This window comes from Pyrus communis, chromosome 10 (genome assembly GCF_963583255.1).
Source record: "Pyrus communis chromosome 10, drPyrComm1.1, whole genome shotgun sequence".
NCBI classification, from domain to species: Eukaryota; Viridiplantae; Streptophyta; class Magnoliopsida; order Rosales; family Rosaceae; genus Pyrus; species Pyrus communis.
In genome coordinates, this window is record NC_084812.1 from 3,262,312 (window position 1) to 3,276,012 (window position 13,701).

The window sequence follows — 13,701 nt, forward strand, 5'->3', positions numbered from 1 at the left end:
ATATGGTCTTACTTCGATCATGATTGTAAATGGGTACACCCCCATGGGCGGACTTAATCCTTGATATCCTCCTTGAGGATTCCCCCCGCCATGATTGACTTGTTTTTCATAATTAGATTCAACTATCGTTTCATTAAAAAAAAAAAAAAAAAAAAAAAGAACCGTTTGAGAGCAAGCTAACAAATTCCTCTCGTCTCAAAGTGCAGCAGCTGCTGCCGAAAAACTTCCTTCCAAATGTTGGAGTTGGTCTCCATCTTCCCAAAAAACCAAAAAACTGGTCTTTGCAGCCAAATGTAGAATTGCATTCAATTTATCATTGATCGATCAAATACAACCCTAATGCCATATAATGTTGCAGGTGAGCACACACATAAAATACTAAGGCAAGGAAAATTTCTATTATTCATTATTTTCTTTTTATCAGGAGGGTAGGGTTGTAGGGGATTCAAACTTAGGAAGTTTTCCAACATCAGAGATAGTATTACTAGACCTTGATAAAACTGCGTTAAGATATTATCCTTGATCCTTCAAATACAATTTTTTGTGTGACGTTTTCAAATACAATTTTTTGCGTGACGTTTTGATAGATTGAACTGATTTGGACCTTAAGAGTTCATATACGTATATCACCTCAGAAACAAGAAAGATATCACCATAATAAAGCCCCAGCGCCCTGAGTTCTAATCTTACTGATAATGTCGACAGCAGGAATTTTACAAACGATGCACTCTTCCACAATCATCCTGACTAGCTTTAGTCCTTCAAACAAGCCCGTAGCTATAACAGTATCGGTGTTCCACTAATCATTTACCAAAAAAAGGTCATTAAGTAGAAGAAAAAAAGTCCAGTGCGATGCGACCATCAAAATAAAAAAGAAAACATCAACACTTACGTTAACGATGACAAAACATCCTGTTAGTTCTTCAAGTGGCTGCATCCCAGTTATATATGGTAAAAAAAATAAGAAAACAGTTAGCAGAAAGAATGAAACTATTTTGAGCACATGCTTTAAATTCAAGTCACTTATAGGCACCTTTATGTAGATATCATCTGGGCCAAGGAGAAGTTCCTTCCGTTCATCACATTCCCTCTGCAATCGATAGTAGTATATTTGGAAAGAACAAGCCGAAAAGTGTGAGTATTTGCATATCACCAGCTTATTAGAAAAAAGCCTTGGGTCTGACTAGGCTCATTGTATTCTCACAACATTAGTTCATGTTTCTTTAAGCCTACATAAACTTCAAACCATTCTAACATGAAACAAAAAGTTTCAACTAATCAACATATTAAAATGCACAAACTGACGGCAACACAATTAAAAAGAATGATTCAAACACATAAACGACAAGAGTTTAGTAGCTTATATTTCTTGCATGGAAAAATCATAGAAATGTCCAGGGTAATTATACTGGAAGGGATTTTAAGCAACACCTCATCGATCCCAAATTTTGCGATAAGCCCGTCATCTTCATATCCAATCTTGATGATCTCATATTGCCTTGCATTCAGCAGTTTTATTGCCTGGAATCAAAATGTTGTGTACTCAAATCAGAAAAAGAAATTTAAAAAATGCAAAAATTAATCATTTGTATGCTGTCTCAACAAAGGAAAATTTCAGTGCAAGATTAAAGGGGTTGTTTGACAGTTTGAGTCTGTTTCTTTGTATTTTGTCTACTATAACCATGTCAAAATATGTATTAAAAATCTACGTGCTTCATGAAGAAGCACCTACCAGGTTGTTTTCCTGCAAATTACGCGCATGTTTGGAAATATTTTTTAAATGATTGGAAGTGCTTTTAGTGAAAGTGTTTTTAGGTTTCAAAAGCACTTCATCTTGGAAGAAACACCATTTACGTTCTTTTTTGCAGAAAACACTTCAAGTATTTTTTCAGGATGTACTTGCATCTTTACTAAGGATTGGTTCCAAAAATACTTTCATCAAACACATTTTCAATCATTTTAAAACACTTCCCCGTAGGTATTTTAAGTTCTTCTACCAGTTATGGAGAAGAAGCACTTTTAATTGTTAGAGAACACTTTTAACCCATTTAAAAGCAAATCTCCCAAATAGGTTCAAAAACTAATTATCTTCTAACCTTAGAACTTACTTCAAACCATTTGACCTCGTAGAATAGATGATAGATGCATAACAAATAAAAGATACGTACCCAAGGAGCCAGATCACTTGGCAAAAGGTCAAGAACAACCCTAGCCTTATCGAAAATATCTTGCTCCACAGTCCTCGCTATTGCAATTGTCATGAAACCCTCAGCCTGCCCATAATTTTTTTATTTTTTTTATTTTTATATATAAGAAAAACAAAACTAAAGAGAATAACAAGCCAAGATGGATCCATATACAAAACAAACCAAGAAAATATAGCCTAAACCATTTTAATTAACCACATTTTAATGCATTCCGTATCAGCTTTCAAAAATTAGTGTATGTAACGGAAATGAGAATGTTTCGTTGGATATGTGGGCACACAAGAAATGATAGGATTAAAAATGAGGTTATTCGAGGTAAAGTATGAGTGACCGTAATTGAAGATAAAATGAGAGAAAATGGGTTGAGATGGTTTGGACACGTGAACTGAATACCTACAAATGCTTTGGTTAGAATATGTGACTATGAGACGGAAGCTTAGGGCAAAAGAGGTAGAGGAAGACGTAGAAAAACTTTGAAAAAGACTATAGAAAAAGTATGGAGTACTTGGCACAAACCCGAGCACAATGGCGTTCTAAGATTTATACAGCTGTCCAATTAGTGAGATAAAGCTTGACTGTTGTTGTTATCTACTTCGATTTGGGTGATTCATAGATATAGAGTCCCCAAAGGAACATTGATCAATCTCCAATCTTGAAAAGCTTTTGAAATTTATCCCAAAGTCTCTAACACTTTGTCTGGCTCACGTGCTCTTCCTCATTCACTTAATAAACTATAAAGTGTTTTACTTCTGAACCTCATTCACTTATAACTATAAATTGGTTTACTGCTGAACCTAATGTTTATAATTTGCAATGTATCGACCTAGAGTAGATTTGTAACAACGATATACTTATTCACAAAGAATACCATACCAGATGCAATTCGCACGAAACACCGTGATCTTCTAAAAAAGATTTCACCTTCGGCCAAGCACCTAACACATAATTTTCTGCACGTAACAATGAAAATTAAGGACCATAAGTTGAGAAAATAGTTGGTCCTTTTTTTTGGTCATCAGAAAATACTTGTTCCAATAATGGCAGCCTTAGGATATCTTTTAAATTCCTACAATATTCTTAAAAAGATATGGCATAGTTTGTAGTTTTCAGTTTTAAACCGTCCGAAGGGATTTTCATAGGTTTGATGATCAATGAGTCTTAACTAAAATTGCTGATCAAACAATAAGAATTCAGGTTTATGAGACATTAAAAACAATTGCAAACCTAAAGTCCTCCAAACGAAGGGACCATAAATTTCAAAGCAGTTTAATAAACAAATAAATAAGAAACTAGGTAGAAAGGTTACCCTCATCTTTAGTGAAATCTGAACGATAATAGATATTATCTACATAGAAGTTTGGGTCCTCGTCCCACGGCTCCAACTCATTATGCTTCTCAAGGATGCTGTTCTCTTCGATTTCCATTGTTACTGCTGTTGTTTTTGAATCCCTTTTCTTAATCAACATTTCTTATAACCCTAGACACACACACACATACATATATAGAACTTTTTAAAGAGACGAGTCAGAAGGGAAAGGGCAACAAATTAATTAAAATACACGCGTTAAAGCCGTGGCAAGAAATTTTAACCCTTGGATATATGTGAATGGTCAGGATTAGAGAATCCTAATCCCCCAAGGAGATTAGCCTTTATAAACCTCAAGCCGGTGGAATTTCAATCCAAAACCTCCACAAAGCCCTAACTTTATAATCTTCAACATAGGGAATTTCCGTAATCTCACTGACATCTTTCTCTACTAAATCCACGCCATGAAAACAGAACAATTGAGGGAGATCGAGAAGGTTTATCCTTCGTCTAATTTTTTCTCTTTCTCTGCGCACTTCCCTAAAGACAAAGGTAAATTCCTCTCCTTTTCTTATCATTGTTATCTTTTCTTATTTCTACCATATTTTTTTTAGAACAAAATGTTCTCACCTGCGAGTCATCTTTCCGTTGCTATGTGTAGAAAAATATGTGCAAGAAGCTTGGCCCATGGTAAAATCGGCTCTAGAATTTTATGATATTTCATGCTCACTAGATCTGGTATGTTTCAACCACTAGTACTACAATCTAGTATTGTTATTCTTTTTTTTTTTAGTAAGTGAGAGGTCTTAGATTCGACTTCAATACCGCATATTATTATATGTGTCCATGATATGGTTTAACCTAAATTTCCTTACTCATAAATTATACATTGTTGTTTCAGAAAACAAATTTTGCCATGTCCTACCGTCCTAATAGACGTTGTTTTAAAGCTCTTAATTGTGTTGAATTTTTAAATATGCATGAATTATAGATCTTTGTGAAATCAACTTCAGATTGATTAGTAGTTAAATTCCAATTATGCACAATTTTGCTTCTCTGGGATTTACGGACGATCTTGTCCATTTGTCTTTTTTATCTCCTCTCTTTTTCTTTATTAAAAGTACATATGGTCAGGTTGAGGGTTCCATGACAATCTCGGCACTCAGATGGCACGTGAGCGAAGTTATTTTTATCCAGGCTAGGATTGTTCTTTTCCTTTTTTCAACAAGTACTGTTTCAGCACCTGAGGTTCGTCAGATCCTTTATGATTCGAAGTAGTTTTTCATATCGCGTTTGAACTCTCCTTGATCTCATAAAACATAATTTCTTTTCTCTCTTGTGGTAGCAACATGACAATGATTTTGAGCTATTTCGTTTTACTTTTCTGATTTTAGGGCACAATATTTGATTGTAGGCAATAAAATATCTGGGTGTGCGTTTATTTTCAATCATCAAAATTGGGTTTCAAGTGGGCGGGCTTTGCTCAAAATATGGGATCAAGAGGGTATGTATAATTCTTAAAGATTTCCTTTCATTTTTTTATGGTGTCTGCCAACTCACTTCATGAAAAACTTGACCATTGACACTGACATTAGATGCGAAGAATACGGAGAGTAGAAGGCCTATCAATGACTAATCGTATGAGTTAACAACATATAATCGGATCACCACTAATTGTCCTTTTACATATCTCATTATGTGTAACCAAAACTCTAAAAGATGCTAGGTATTAGTCGAGCGTCAGCTGGGGCCTAGGCGAATTTTTAATTTTTAGACAACATATAAATTTAAACTTCTACTTATACTTAAAAAAAAAAACATATAATTGTACTGGGATATGTAAATTGCAAAATAGAATAATATATAAATTTTAAAATATTAAAACATATTGCAAACATGGAGTAGAATTATATATAAATTATAAAGTATTGAAACGTAATGAAAACAAGGTGGACAGTGTATAATGAGTGTTCAATCAAGTATTTAACAAGTCTCATATAATGTATTGAAAAAAGAAAATACAAATTAAAATTATTTATTTTCTGTCTAAGTGAGAGTTGAGACCTAGGGAGTGCCTAGACAGGTCTAGGCCCCTTTCTTTAATGCTTAAGATATGCAAAAACTTTCTAATTTTCAGCTTGGTATAATCTTGTGTGCATGCAGGAACTATTTCCTGAACTGAAGGCATTTCTTGTAGGCCCTAACTGTTCCTATCTAAAGGTACATATAGCTTCACGTTTTGTTAGGAACATGTTTAATTCCTTCCTTCTACTTGTTTAATTAAATTTCATAAATATAATTGGGATGTAGGCCCTTCAAGAATTGACGAGCTGTTTCGTTGTTGTTCATGTAAGTGTTATTGTTCCTTTTTTAATTTTATATAAAGATGTCTGTATTCTACGTCTTTTTAGTCTAAAACATATATATGGTCATGTCGACCTGATCTTAACAAAACCTCCATTTGATCTAATTGTGATTGTTGCAAATTACCCCCCTACTAAATGAGTCTTAATTTGCTTGTAAATGATCAGGACGACGTTGTCTTTGCTAAGGGCTCGTTTAATGGACTAAGGATAGTCAGGATGGTTGTGGAAGACTGCTTTGTTTATAAAGTTTCTGCTGAATCCCTTATCGCCAGGGTTACAAAGGAAGGGGGTTTGCATGGTTGGAATGCGATGAATGGTATTCGAGATTTGCATATATGATTTGTTGAGATCTGGATGGGGTTTCTTTTCAATGAGAATTCTAGACGTTATGAATATTTGGCTAAGTATACTACTAAGACATTACAACATTCTTCTTAATTGCCTTTTGCACAATTGACAAGCTATATACTTGACTTGCAAGCCAAGCCACTAACTAACCAAGTAACAACCCTGTACTCTCAGCTAATCAATTCACAATAGCTAATTTGGCAGGCATGTCACCCATTATTCCAACATTTATAAAATTTCTACGATCAATTACAAGAACTACACTAGTATCGTATCAGATTACAGAGTAAAGGTTTTCAGTTTATTTGGTTAATTAACACCCATAAGACGTAAGATTTTTGGTTCTGTGTCAATCTACCAGACCATTTTGGTGTGGAAACTTTTCCCGCCTACACCAGCAATATTGTGATCATACGTCGTCACCCGGATTCCTTGTTTACAATGTTCATCACCATTCAAGGAGTATGGTTATGCAAAACCTTTATAATTGCGTATGGATTATGCTGATGTGGGCAAAAGGTGGATCAAAATTTTGTTAGGGTTTTCTAGTAGCAACCGAAAATTAATTTTGTTAGGGTTCTGTTCTTTATTCGAGTCGCCTTTAATTTTTGCATTTCTTAATAATTAATGAGAACTAGTTGAGTGTAAAAAGAAGTTTAGATAATTGAGCTGGGTTTTCACAAGCAAGGGTGGTTTTTAGGAACTAATGTTGGATACAACGATATAATAAATACATAAATCAAATAGAATGTGAATCACCGTATTGCTAACCCATTGCAAGTGAAATGTCTTATGTTCGATTTTTGCCAAATGCGAATTTGAACCACATTATTACTAGCCCACTATGAGGCTTAGCCCACTCTTTAGCCCCTTACTGTAGATAAATATCGTTTGTTAAAAAAAATCAAATAGAATGTGACTGTAGAGATACAAAACATAAGTTCGAATAAAATTATAATATATTTACATTGAGGGGGTTAGGGAATAAATTGGTTGCGACTTGCAAATCCCGAGATTCAAATCTAAAACCTCTCACTTACAAGTGAAGAGAAATACCACTAGACTGAAATACTAAAAGCAAGTTTGATATTGTTGTGCTTTAAAAAAAAAAAAATTGTTTCTATTGTGCTTTGAGAATAAACAATTGTAAAATAAAGTTGTTGAGTGTTTGATAAACTTTTTTTTTTTTAAAGTGCTTATAACAAAAAAAAAAAAAAAACAGTATCCAAGTGTTTGATAAACTTTTATATAAAATTAATGTGGATATGTTAAATGACTAAAATGATATGGTATTGAATGTGATATAATAGTTGTCATAGAGAATAATGCAAGGGCAAAAATTTTAATTTTATAAAGTATGTGGAGGTATACTTTGAAAATTTTGTTAAATGGGCACTATTCACTATTCTTTGAAAAAAAAAAACCTTTTTTTAGAAGCATGGTAAACTCTACTTCTATTTTTCTACTATCATTGACTACAGTTTTTAGAAATTTTTTTTATTTTTTTATTTTTTCCAAACACATTTGTTGTGTTGCTCCAAATTTTTAATCAGCTGTTTTTTTTAGAAGCACCATAATCTTAAACCAACTCTACGTGGCTAGACAAACACAATGTTGATCCACACCTTATTTTGCATTTTATCATTTATTTGTGCCATTTGTTTTATGATAGCCTTTTAGTGTCAGACTAGCAAAAGTGCCTGTGCGTTGTTGCGGGTGTTTAAAATATTTTGATAGATAATCTGTACATACATAAAACAGAATTTATTGAAGTTAGATTTATATACCTAAGATAGAGATTGGCAGTGTGCAATTCCTCACTGTTATAAAGCTATATTCATGTACAAAAGTTCATAATATCAAAATCGTTCAAATACGAAAAATCATGTCCATATCAGAAGCTTGGCACCACACATCTGCTCAGTGTTTATGATTTTTCCTGGTCAATCTTTTGGTCTTGCTTGTTTGGGAATGACCATCTTTTTCTTGGTCATCATGTTATTTTTTGCTTTGTCCACAATTTTTCTCTTGCTATATATTAAGAATTGGAATCAGTAAGAATTGAATATAAAACAAATAAATTTTTTCAACCTATTTAACCAATGAATTGATGGAAGAGTGAAGAGAAACATAAAAAAAAGGCCATTATTCAATTATATGGAGAATTACTTGATACGTACAAAAGGTTTGAAAATTAAACTAACATTAAAAAAAAAAAAAAAAAAAAAGATGAGATGGAGTGGAAATTACATACCAACATCAAGCTTAAAATTGTAGTGCTCATTTGTAGTGCTATCTGCAATTAGTCCTATCAGGAGCTTCTGCACTGGTTGATGTCTCGGTCTTTTCCTTAGCTGTATGTACGTTGTAAACTTGGGTAGATGAGAAGCAGAAGAAAATAAAAATATAAGTTAAAGTTACAACTTAACTATCTATGTTGATTCATGTCCAACACATAATAAGAATAGCGAATCATTATTCATCTTGTGCACTGGTTTGTCATTGTCACTAGAATTCACAAATTCATTTACTCCGAATTTCTTAGTTATGGCCAGGGAAAGAATGTTTAAGCAAAAATATGTTCTATGTTTTCCCACTAAACTACCTGTTAAACCAAAGCCAAACGTCAAAAATAAAAAATAAAAAATAAAAAATAAAAGATAAATACCTTCGTCAAACCTCTTGGGCTTCAAGTCCACCGACTCCACCCCAATACTCTGGCGCCTCAGAAAATTTTCCACCTTTAGTAGCCTAGATCATCCATGTATCAGTATAAATACGGAAAAAAAAGTAAATGCAATTTATTAGAACAAAGAATTCGGGATCAACAAAGTTTGTCCAAACTTACAGCACGGCCAATAAACAACACTGAGGATAATTTTTCATTTTGCTAACATTGAGAGGGGAACCCAAACCTGATATTAAAAAACAAAATATTCAGTAATAATGCAAACGATTCAATATGTAGTATCAGTTGAGGATGCATAATTCAAGGCTCTAAAGCATTGAGTACGACACCAAACCTGTTGGTATGGCACAACTAAGGATGCAAACTTTGTCCAACTGAGCAAGGGGCTTGATTTTGGAAAGACGGCCAGAATGAAGAACAATGTATTCACTCGAAGTAAATGTGCCTGGAAAACTCTACTCGTAGTTTACAAATCTGCAATTCTCAAAGCTTAATCATATAAAATCATATATATATATATATATATATTATGTATATTATATGTATGTAGTAGATATTATTGCTGACCTTCGGCAGAAGTAGAGTTCAGTGTGATAAACTGAGGTATATTTGACCTTTATCCTCATTTCCATGGCCTTAGGCGGAGCAACCTTCACCCTCTCCATCACCAACAGCTTCCCTGCTTCCCATGCAACCGCTGTTGCAAAATCTACAACACAGAAATCCCAAATTGAGGAGTATTAACTATAAAGACATGCGAAATGAAGAACAATGGACCTAGCGGGCAGAGAAGCTGATTGGTGTTCATAAAAAAGATATTTTAGTTTTAATTACCTTATATCATGAATAAAATAAGGATAGATTGTGTTTACCCAGTTTTTTGTGCAGGAAAGAAGGCTGGTTTTGCATGATTTGGGAATGACCTTTTTTCTAGCAATTTTATACGATGTGATCAAATTTTTGCACGCTTGTCTTTTTGGAATGTACATTAGATAAAATTTTGATTGAACATATGAAAAAGATAATGTTTTAGTATGGTGTAAATACAAAATTACAGGTGTGTATTAGTTGGGATAGCAAAAGCTTTACAAATGAGGTTATAATTGAGGGTTAAACTGCTCAGTCATCATATGCAATCACACAATGTAGACTGATTGGTATGTTTAAGCAGCAACGACAACACTTTTTGTTTAGGATAGTTAGCAATATGTGTAGTACATGTATGGCTCTAATTGTTTCTTAATTATTAACTATTATAAGACTAAAATCTCTTCTCAAGCTTGTAAAGAAGCTTGAGTTTAAATTGATTTTTCTAATTCGAACAAAACTCTACTCAGATACTTCAAATAATGGAAATCATACAAAAAGCAAGCATCCTGGTAGCTAGTTAGTACATGAAATCATGTTATTGTTAATAAGTTAAACATATGAGAGATAATTTTATCAAAATAAATAAAAGATAGTGGAAGAATGGTGTACCTTCAAATGAATGATGATTGGAGGCCATGCTATACAGAAAAGCTGGTTATGCTGTAAAACAACAATAAGCAGGAATAAATTTGTATGCATCAAATTGTTTTCAGAACTGGAAAAGTCAGAAATATTGCTAACTACTTGCTGGGAGAATTTTTTAGGTGTTTTTGTTTAAAACTGGCTCTACAAACATGCATCAAATAATGTATGTAATTCTACAAACAAAGAGCACGTATGTAATTTATCAATCTGCCCAGTTTTCATAGATTTCATAATTTATCAACCTACAAACATGCTCTCCATAAACCGATTGACTTTTCTGGTTCATTCGAAATACCCCCATTAATTGAAAAACAATTATCAATTACAAAATAAGCATGTAATCCGATCAAACCCAATATCCAAGCAAATAAAATCACACAAAATTAAACACTAAAAAGAAAAACACAAACTCCACTGATCCAAATAAGAAACGGAGAGACAATTGTGAAAAAATGGAGGCAGGGACGGCATACCCAAACCAACAGTAGCGTTCCAGCTCATGCGAATTCTCAGACTTGTCAGTAGAGGAAGCCAAACACAGAATATGCCTTAGCCGAAAAATTCTCAACAAACCGCTACAACTCACTGCAAAATGAAACTGTTTGGGTTTCATTCAAACGAACACAAATTTGAAAAAAAAAAAAAAAAAAAAAAAAAAATATTATGCAGCAGTTTTGGAAGATACCAGAGTTCAATACAATTTGCCCGACGATAATTTAAAGGCACGCCGTGCTCAGTCCCAACTCCGGGATCGCCGATGAAAACAGAGTCCAACACTCTGAAATTCTTGCACCAACGGCCACGAACGCTCGAAACCAATTTTATAAGCTTCGACAAAACCTTGACTACCTTACAATTTTGATCCCAACGATGGCAAGATGAGAACAAAACGCTGACCAACAAAGGGTTCGTCACCGGAGAAGACCGGAAACAAAACACCCAATAAAATCAAACAAAGGGTTGCACACCGGAGAAGACCCGAAACCAAATCCAAAATAAAATTAAAGTCAGGATCTCTTCTAAGACTATTCTGCGAAGAAGGAGCAAAGATTTGGCAGCAAAAGAGGGAACGATGAAGAGGGAGAAAATCGCACAGCAAGGAAGGTGAAAAACAAAGAGGAAAGGTCAAGTAGAAAAGATGCGGTCCAAGCATAGAAAGAAACGATGAAAGACGCGTGACCGGGAAGGGCAAAATAGACTTTTTACTGTATAAAAATGAAACAGTAGCTATCTAAAGAAGAAACTCGAGGGCATTTCCGACTTTCACTGTTTACGAACAGTGAAAACAGTGCCAACGAAACTGGGTTTTAAGTATATGTATAATTTTCATTTAATTTTAATCTTGAACAAAAGCTGTAATTTTATTTTTTTTAACAAATTTTTTGTGGCTTTTCGGTTAAAAACTTTTACCTTTGCCCTAAAGACCACGATTTTCTCTATTTTATATATTTTTTCGTTTTTTTTATTTTTTTATTTTTTATTTTTTTTTATGAATTGTATATATTTTTTTATTAATGATGTGTGGATAACACATCTCAACTTTATATTTTATTTTAGGTATTTTTATTTACCAAGATACTTTTGTTAGACAAAGTTAGAAATACCAATCAAATCTGCTTTATTACATTGTGATCAAGTAAGAGAGAGAGTTTCCTCACAAACAAAAACCCTCATCAGATGAACCAAAGCTAACACACCACCGTTAGCATTTGGAACATACAGAATTTCTGCATTCCTCTGTCTCTTGCCCCTCTCTTCATATGTCGCTTTTAACATCCTCAGGTTCCATAACCTTTAAATTATTAAAGTCGTAACATAACTGACCTGCATTTTGAGCGGTCGAAAGTATTTAAGCCTTGTACTCGTCTCTTTTAGTTGGCAAACAATCCATGTCTGAATCCCTTGGGCTGATTCTCATGCTCGTTACATATCACTGAGATAGTGCTCGATCTACTAAATCTCTTGGGCTGATTCACGGGTCTAGTACCTTGATCTTTCAGCACTTGTGGCTTTTCTCTTTGTAAAACAATTTACAAAACTCTCAAGCTCTCTCTCTCTCTCTAATTCTCTATGCACTCTTTTCTACATTTCTTCAGTCCTCACATGGTATCCTCGTCAAGAAACAATCCGGCGCTTCTGCAATCTCCTTGAAAATTTCTCTTTCTCTTTTCAATTCTCTGGTTTGTACAACTTTTGAGATAAAATTGGGCAAGTACGATCATCCGATTCCCAAGAAAATTGGAGTTCTTGATCATGAAGATCCACTGTTTGATAAAATGCAGCACTGAAGAGATTTTTCTCTTCCCACGGTATCAAATCGGCCGGACTGACCTTCAACAACAGCTGCACCAATGTAACCTGTGATCAATGTTTTCTACGTAGTACTACACACTAACTACCTCATTTTTAAGGTAGTGCACAAATACTTTTGCTTTTTGTTGCAACTTAATTTATTTAAGGAGTTTATTTAATTCGCAATGTTGCCTTGAAGAATCACACACACACATATAGTTACTCTATTATTACATGCATAAAGCTTGTTTATCCCAAGAGTGTCCATAAGAAAACACATTTGTTCAGTGTTTTTATTCTTGGTGTTTGAAGCTAGATGGTCTATTTCTTTTCCCTCTTTTCCATTGTTCCATCCATGGCAGCTCCACCACCGGATGTGCCATAACATTTAGTTTGAGATGGCGACATGCATCAGCTTCTTAATGAGATAAGGGATAGAGTAATTGATGAGCCGTCAGACCAAGAATTAATCTTGTACTTCTTGAATAGGTGGATAAACGGTCAACCTCAGCCTTCTCAGTTAGTTGCCCAGATAGATGTCGATGAATTTCGTAGCCTAAACCCCAAACAACTTTGCAGTAATGATTTGTGCTTAATTCTTGCTTTCCAAGATTTTCTCCATTCTATATATATTTTCCTCTTTTTTTCTTTATTTATTTTATTTTTTATTTTATGAATTGTATATATTTTTATTCTATATAAATCTCTATTTTTTGGTTAAATGTGATAGATGATCTACAACAACTATATTTGTATATAGCAATAGAGAGGGGGCCCGGCGGTCATGATCTTCCGGATCAATGAGTCTACATTGGACAGGATCCCTTGGATAGAAACATAATTCTTGGATGGTGGATGTCTAAGGTATCTAAAGAAAATGTACTAGGAATAAGCACAGATGATCCTGAACTTCAAATTTCAATTGGATACAAGAAGCCTTATGTATACCATATAGGCAATAAGCGAAAGGCTCTCGTA

The 13,701-nt window shown here is 34.0% G+C and overlaps 2 protein-coding genes and 1 long non-coding RNA gene across 3 annotated transcripts; 1 reads left to right on the forward strand and 2 right to left on the reverse strand.

Moving 5' to 3' along the window:
- Positions 1 to 371: 371 nt before the first annotated feature.
- On the reverse strand, positions 372 to 3,122 carry LOC137746681 (KRR1 small subunit processome component-like). Its single transcript, XM_068486686.1, has 6 exons — positions 3,081 to 3,122; positions 2,169 to 2,273; positions 1,432 to 1,521; positions 1,034 to 1,090; positions 893 to 931; positions 372 to 799 (listed from the first exon to the last, which is right to left on the reverse strand). The coding sequence occupies exons 2-6, from the start codon at positions 2,259 to 2,261 to the stop codon at positions 650 to 652; spliced, it is 429 nt and encodes a 142-aa protein (XP_068342787.1). The 5' UTR covers positions 2,262 to 2,273; positions 3,081 to 3,122; the 3' UTR covers positions 372 to 649.
- An 855-nt stretch (positions 3,123 to 3,977) lies between these two features.
- LOC137746951 (KRR1 small subunit processome component-like) lies at positions 3,978 to 6,218 on the forward strand. The gene is made up of 6 exons (XM_068486954.1): positions 3,978 to 4,065; positions 4,175 to 4,251; positions 4,648 to 4,761; positions 5,677 to 5,733; positions 5,824 to 5,862; positions 6,045 to 6,218. Exons 1-6 carry the CDS (start codon positions 3,978 to 3,980, stop codon positions 6,216 to 6,218), a joined length of 549 nt encoding a protein of 182 aa, XP_068343055.1.
- A 1,376-nt stretch (positions 6,219 to 7,594) lies between these two features.
- LOC137748583 (uncharacterized) lies at positions 7,595 to 11,627 on the reverse strand. Its single transcript, XR_011070083.1, has 9 exons — positions 11,117 to 11,627; positions 10,905 to 11,016; positions 10,396 to 10,446; positions 9,484 to 9,625; positions 9,251 to 9,361; positions 9,076 to 9,142; positions 8,896 to 8,978; positions 8,482 to 8,581; positions 7,595 to 8,258 (listed from the first exon to the last, which is right to left on the reverse strand). It is a non-coding gene; the product is annotated as an uncharacterized lncRNA (long non-coding RNA).
- Between the last annotated feature and the right edge of the window lie 2,074 nt (positions 11,628 to 13,701).

Coding starts and splice junctions, on each gene's coding strand:
- LOC137746681 (XM_068486686.1), bottom strand. CDS start 2,261: ATGACAATTGCAATAGCGAGGACTGTGGAGCAAGATATTTTCGATAAG. Junction 1,522..2,168: donor CAAGTGATCTGGCTCCTTGG/GTACGTATCTTT, acceptor TTTTGATTCCAG/GCAATAAAACTGCTGAATGC. Junction 932..1,033: donor CAGATGATATCTACATAAAG/GTGCCTATAAGT, acceptor ACTGGGATGCAG/CCACTTGAAGAACTAACAGG.
- LOC137746951 (XM_068486954.1), top strand. CDS start 3,978: ATGAAAACAGAACAATTGAGGGAGATCGAGAAGGTTTATCCTTCGTCT. Junction 4,252..4,647: donor TTTCATGCTCACTAGATCTG/GTATGTTTCAAC, acceptor ACATATGGTCAG/GTTGAGGGTTCCATGACAAT. Junction 4,762..5,676: donor GTACTGTTTCAGCACCTGAG/GTTCGTCAGATC, acceptor GTGTGCATGCAG/GAACTATTTCCTGAACTGAA.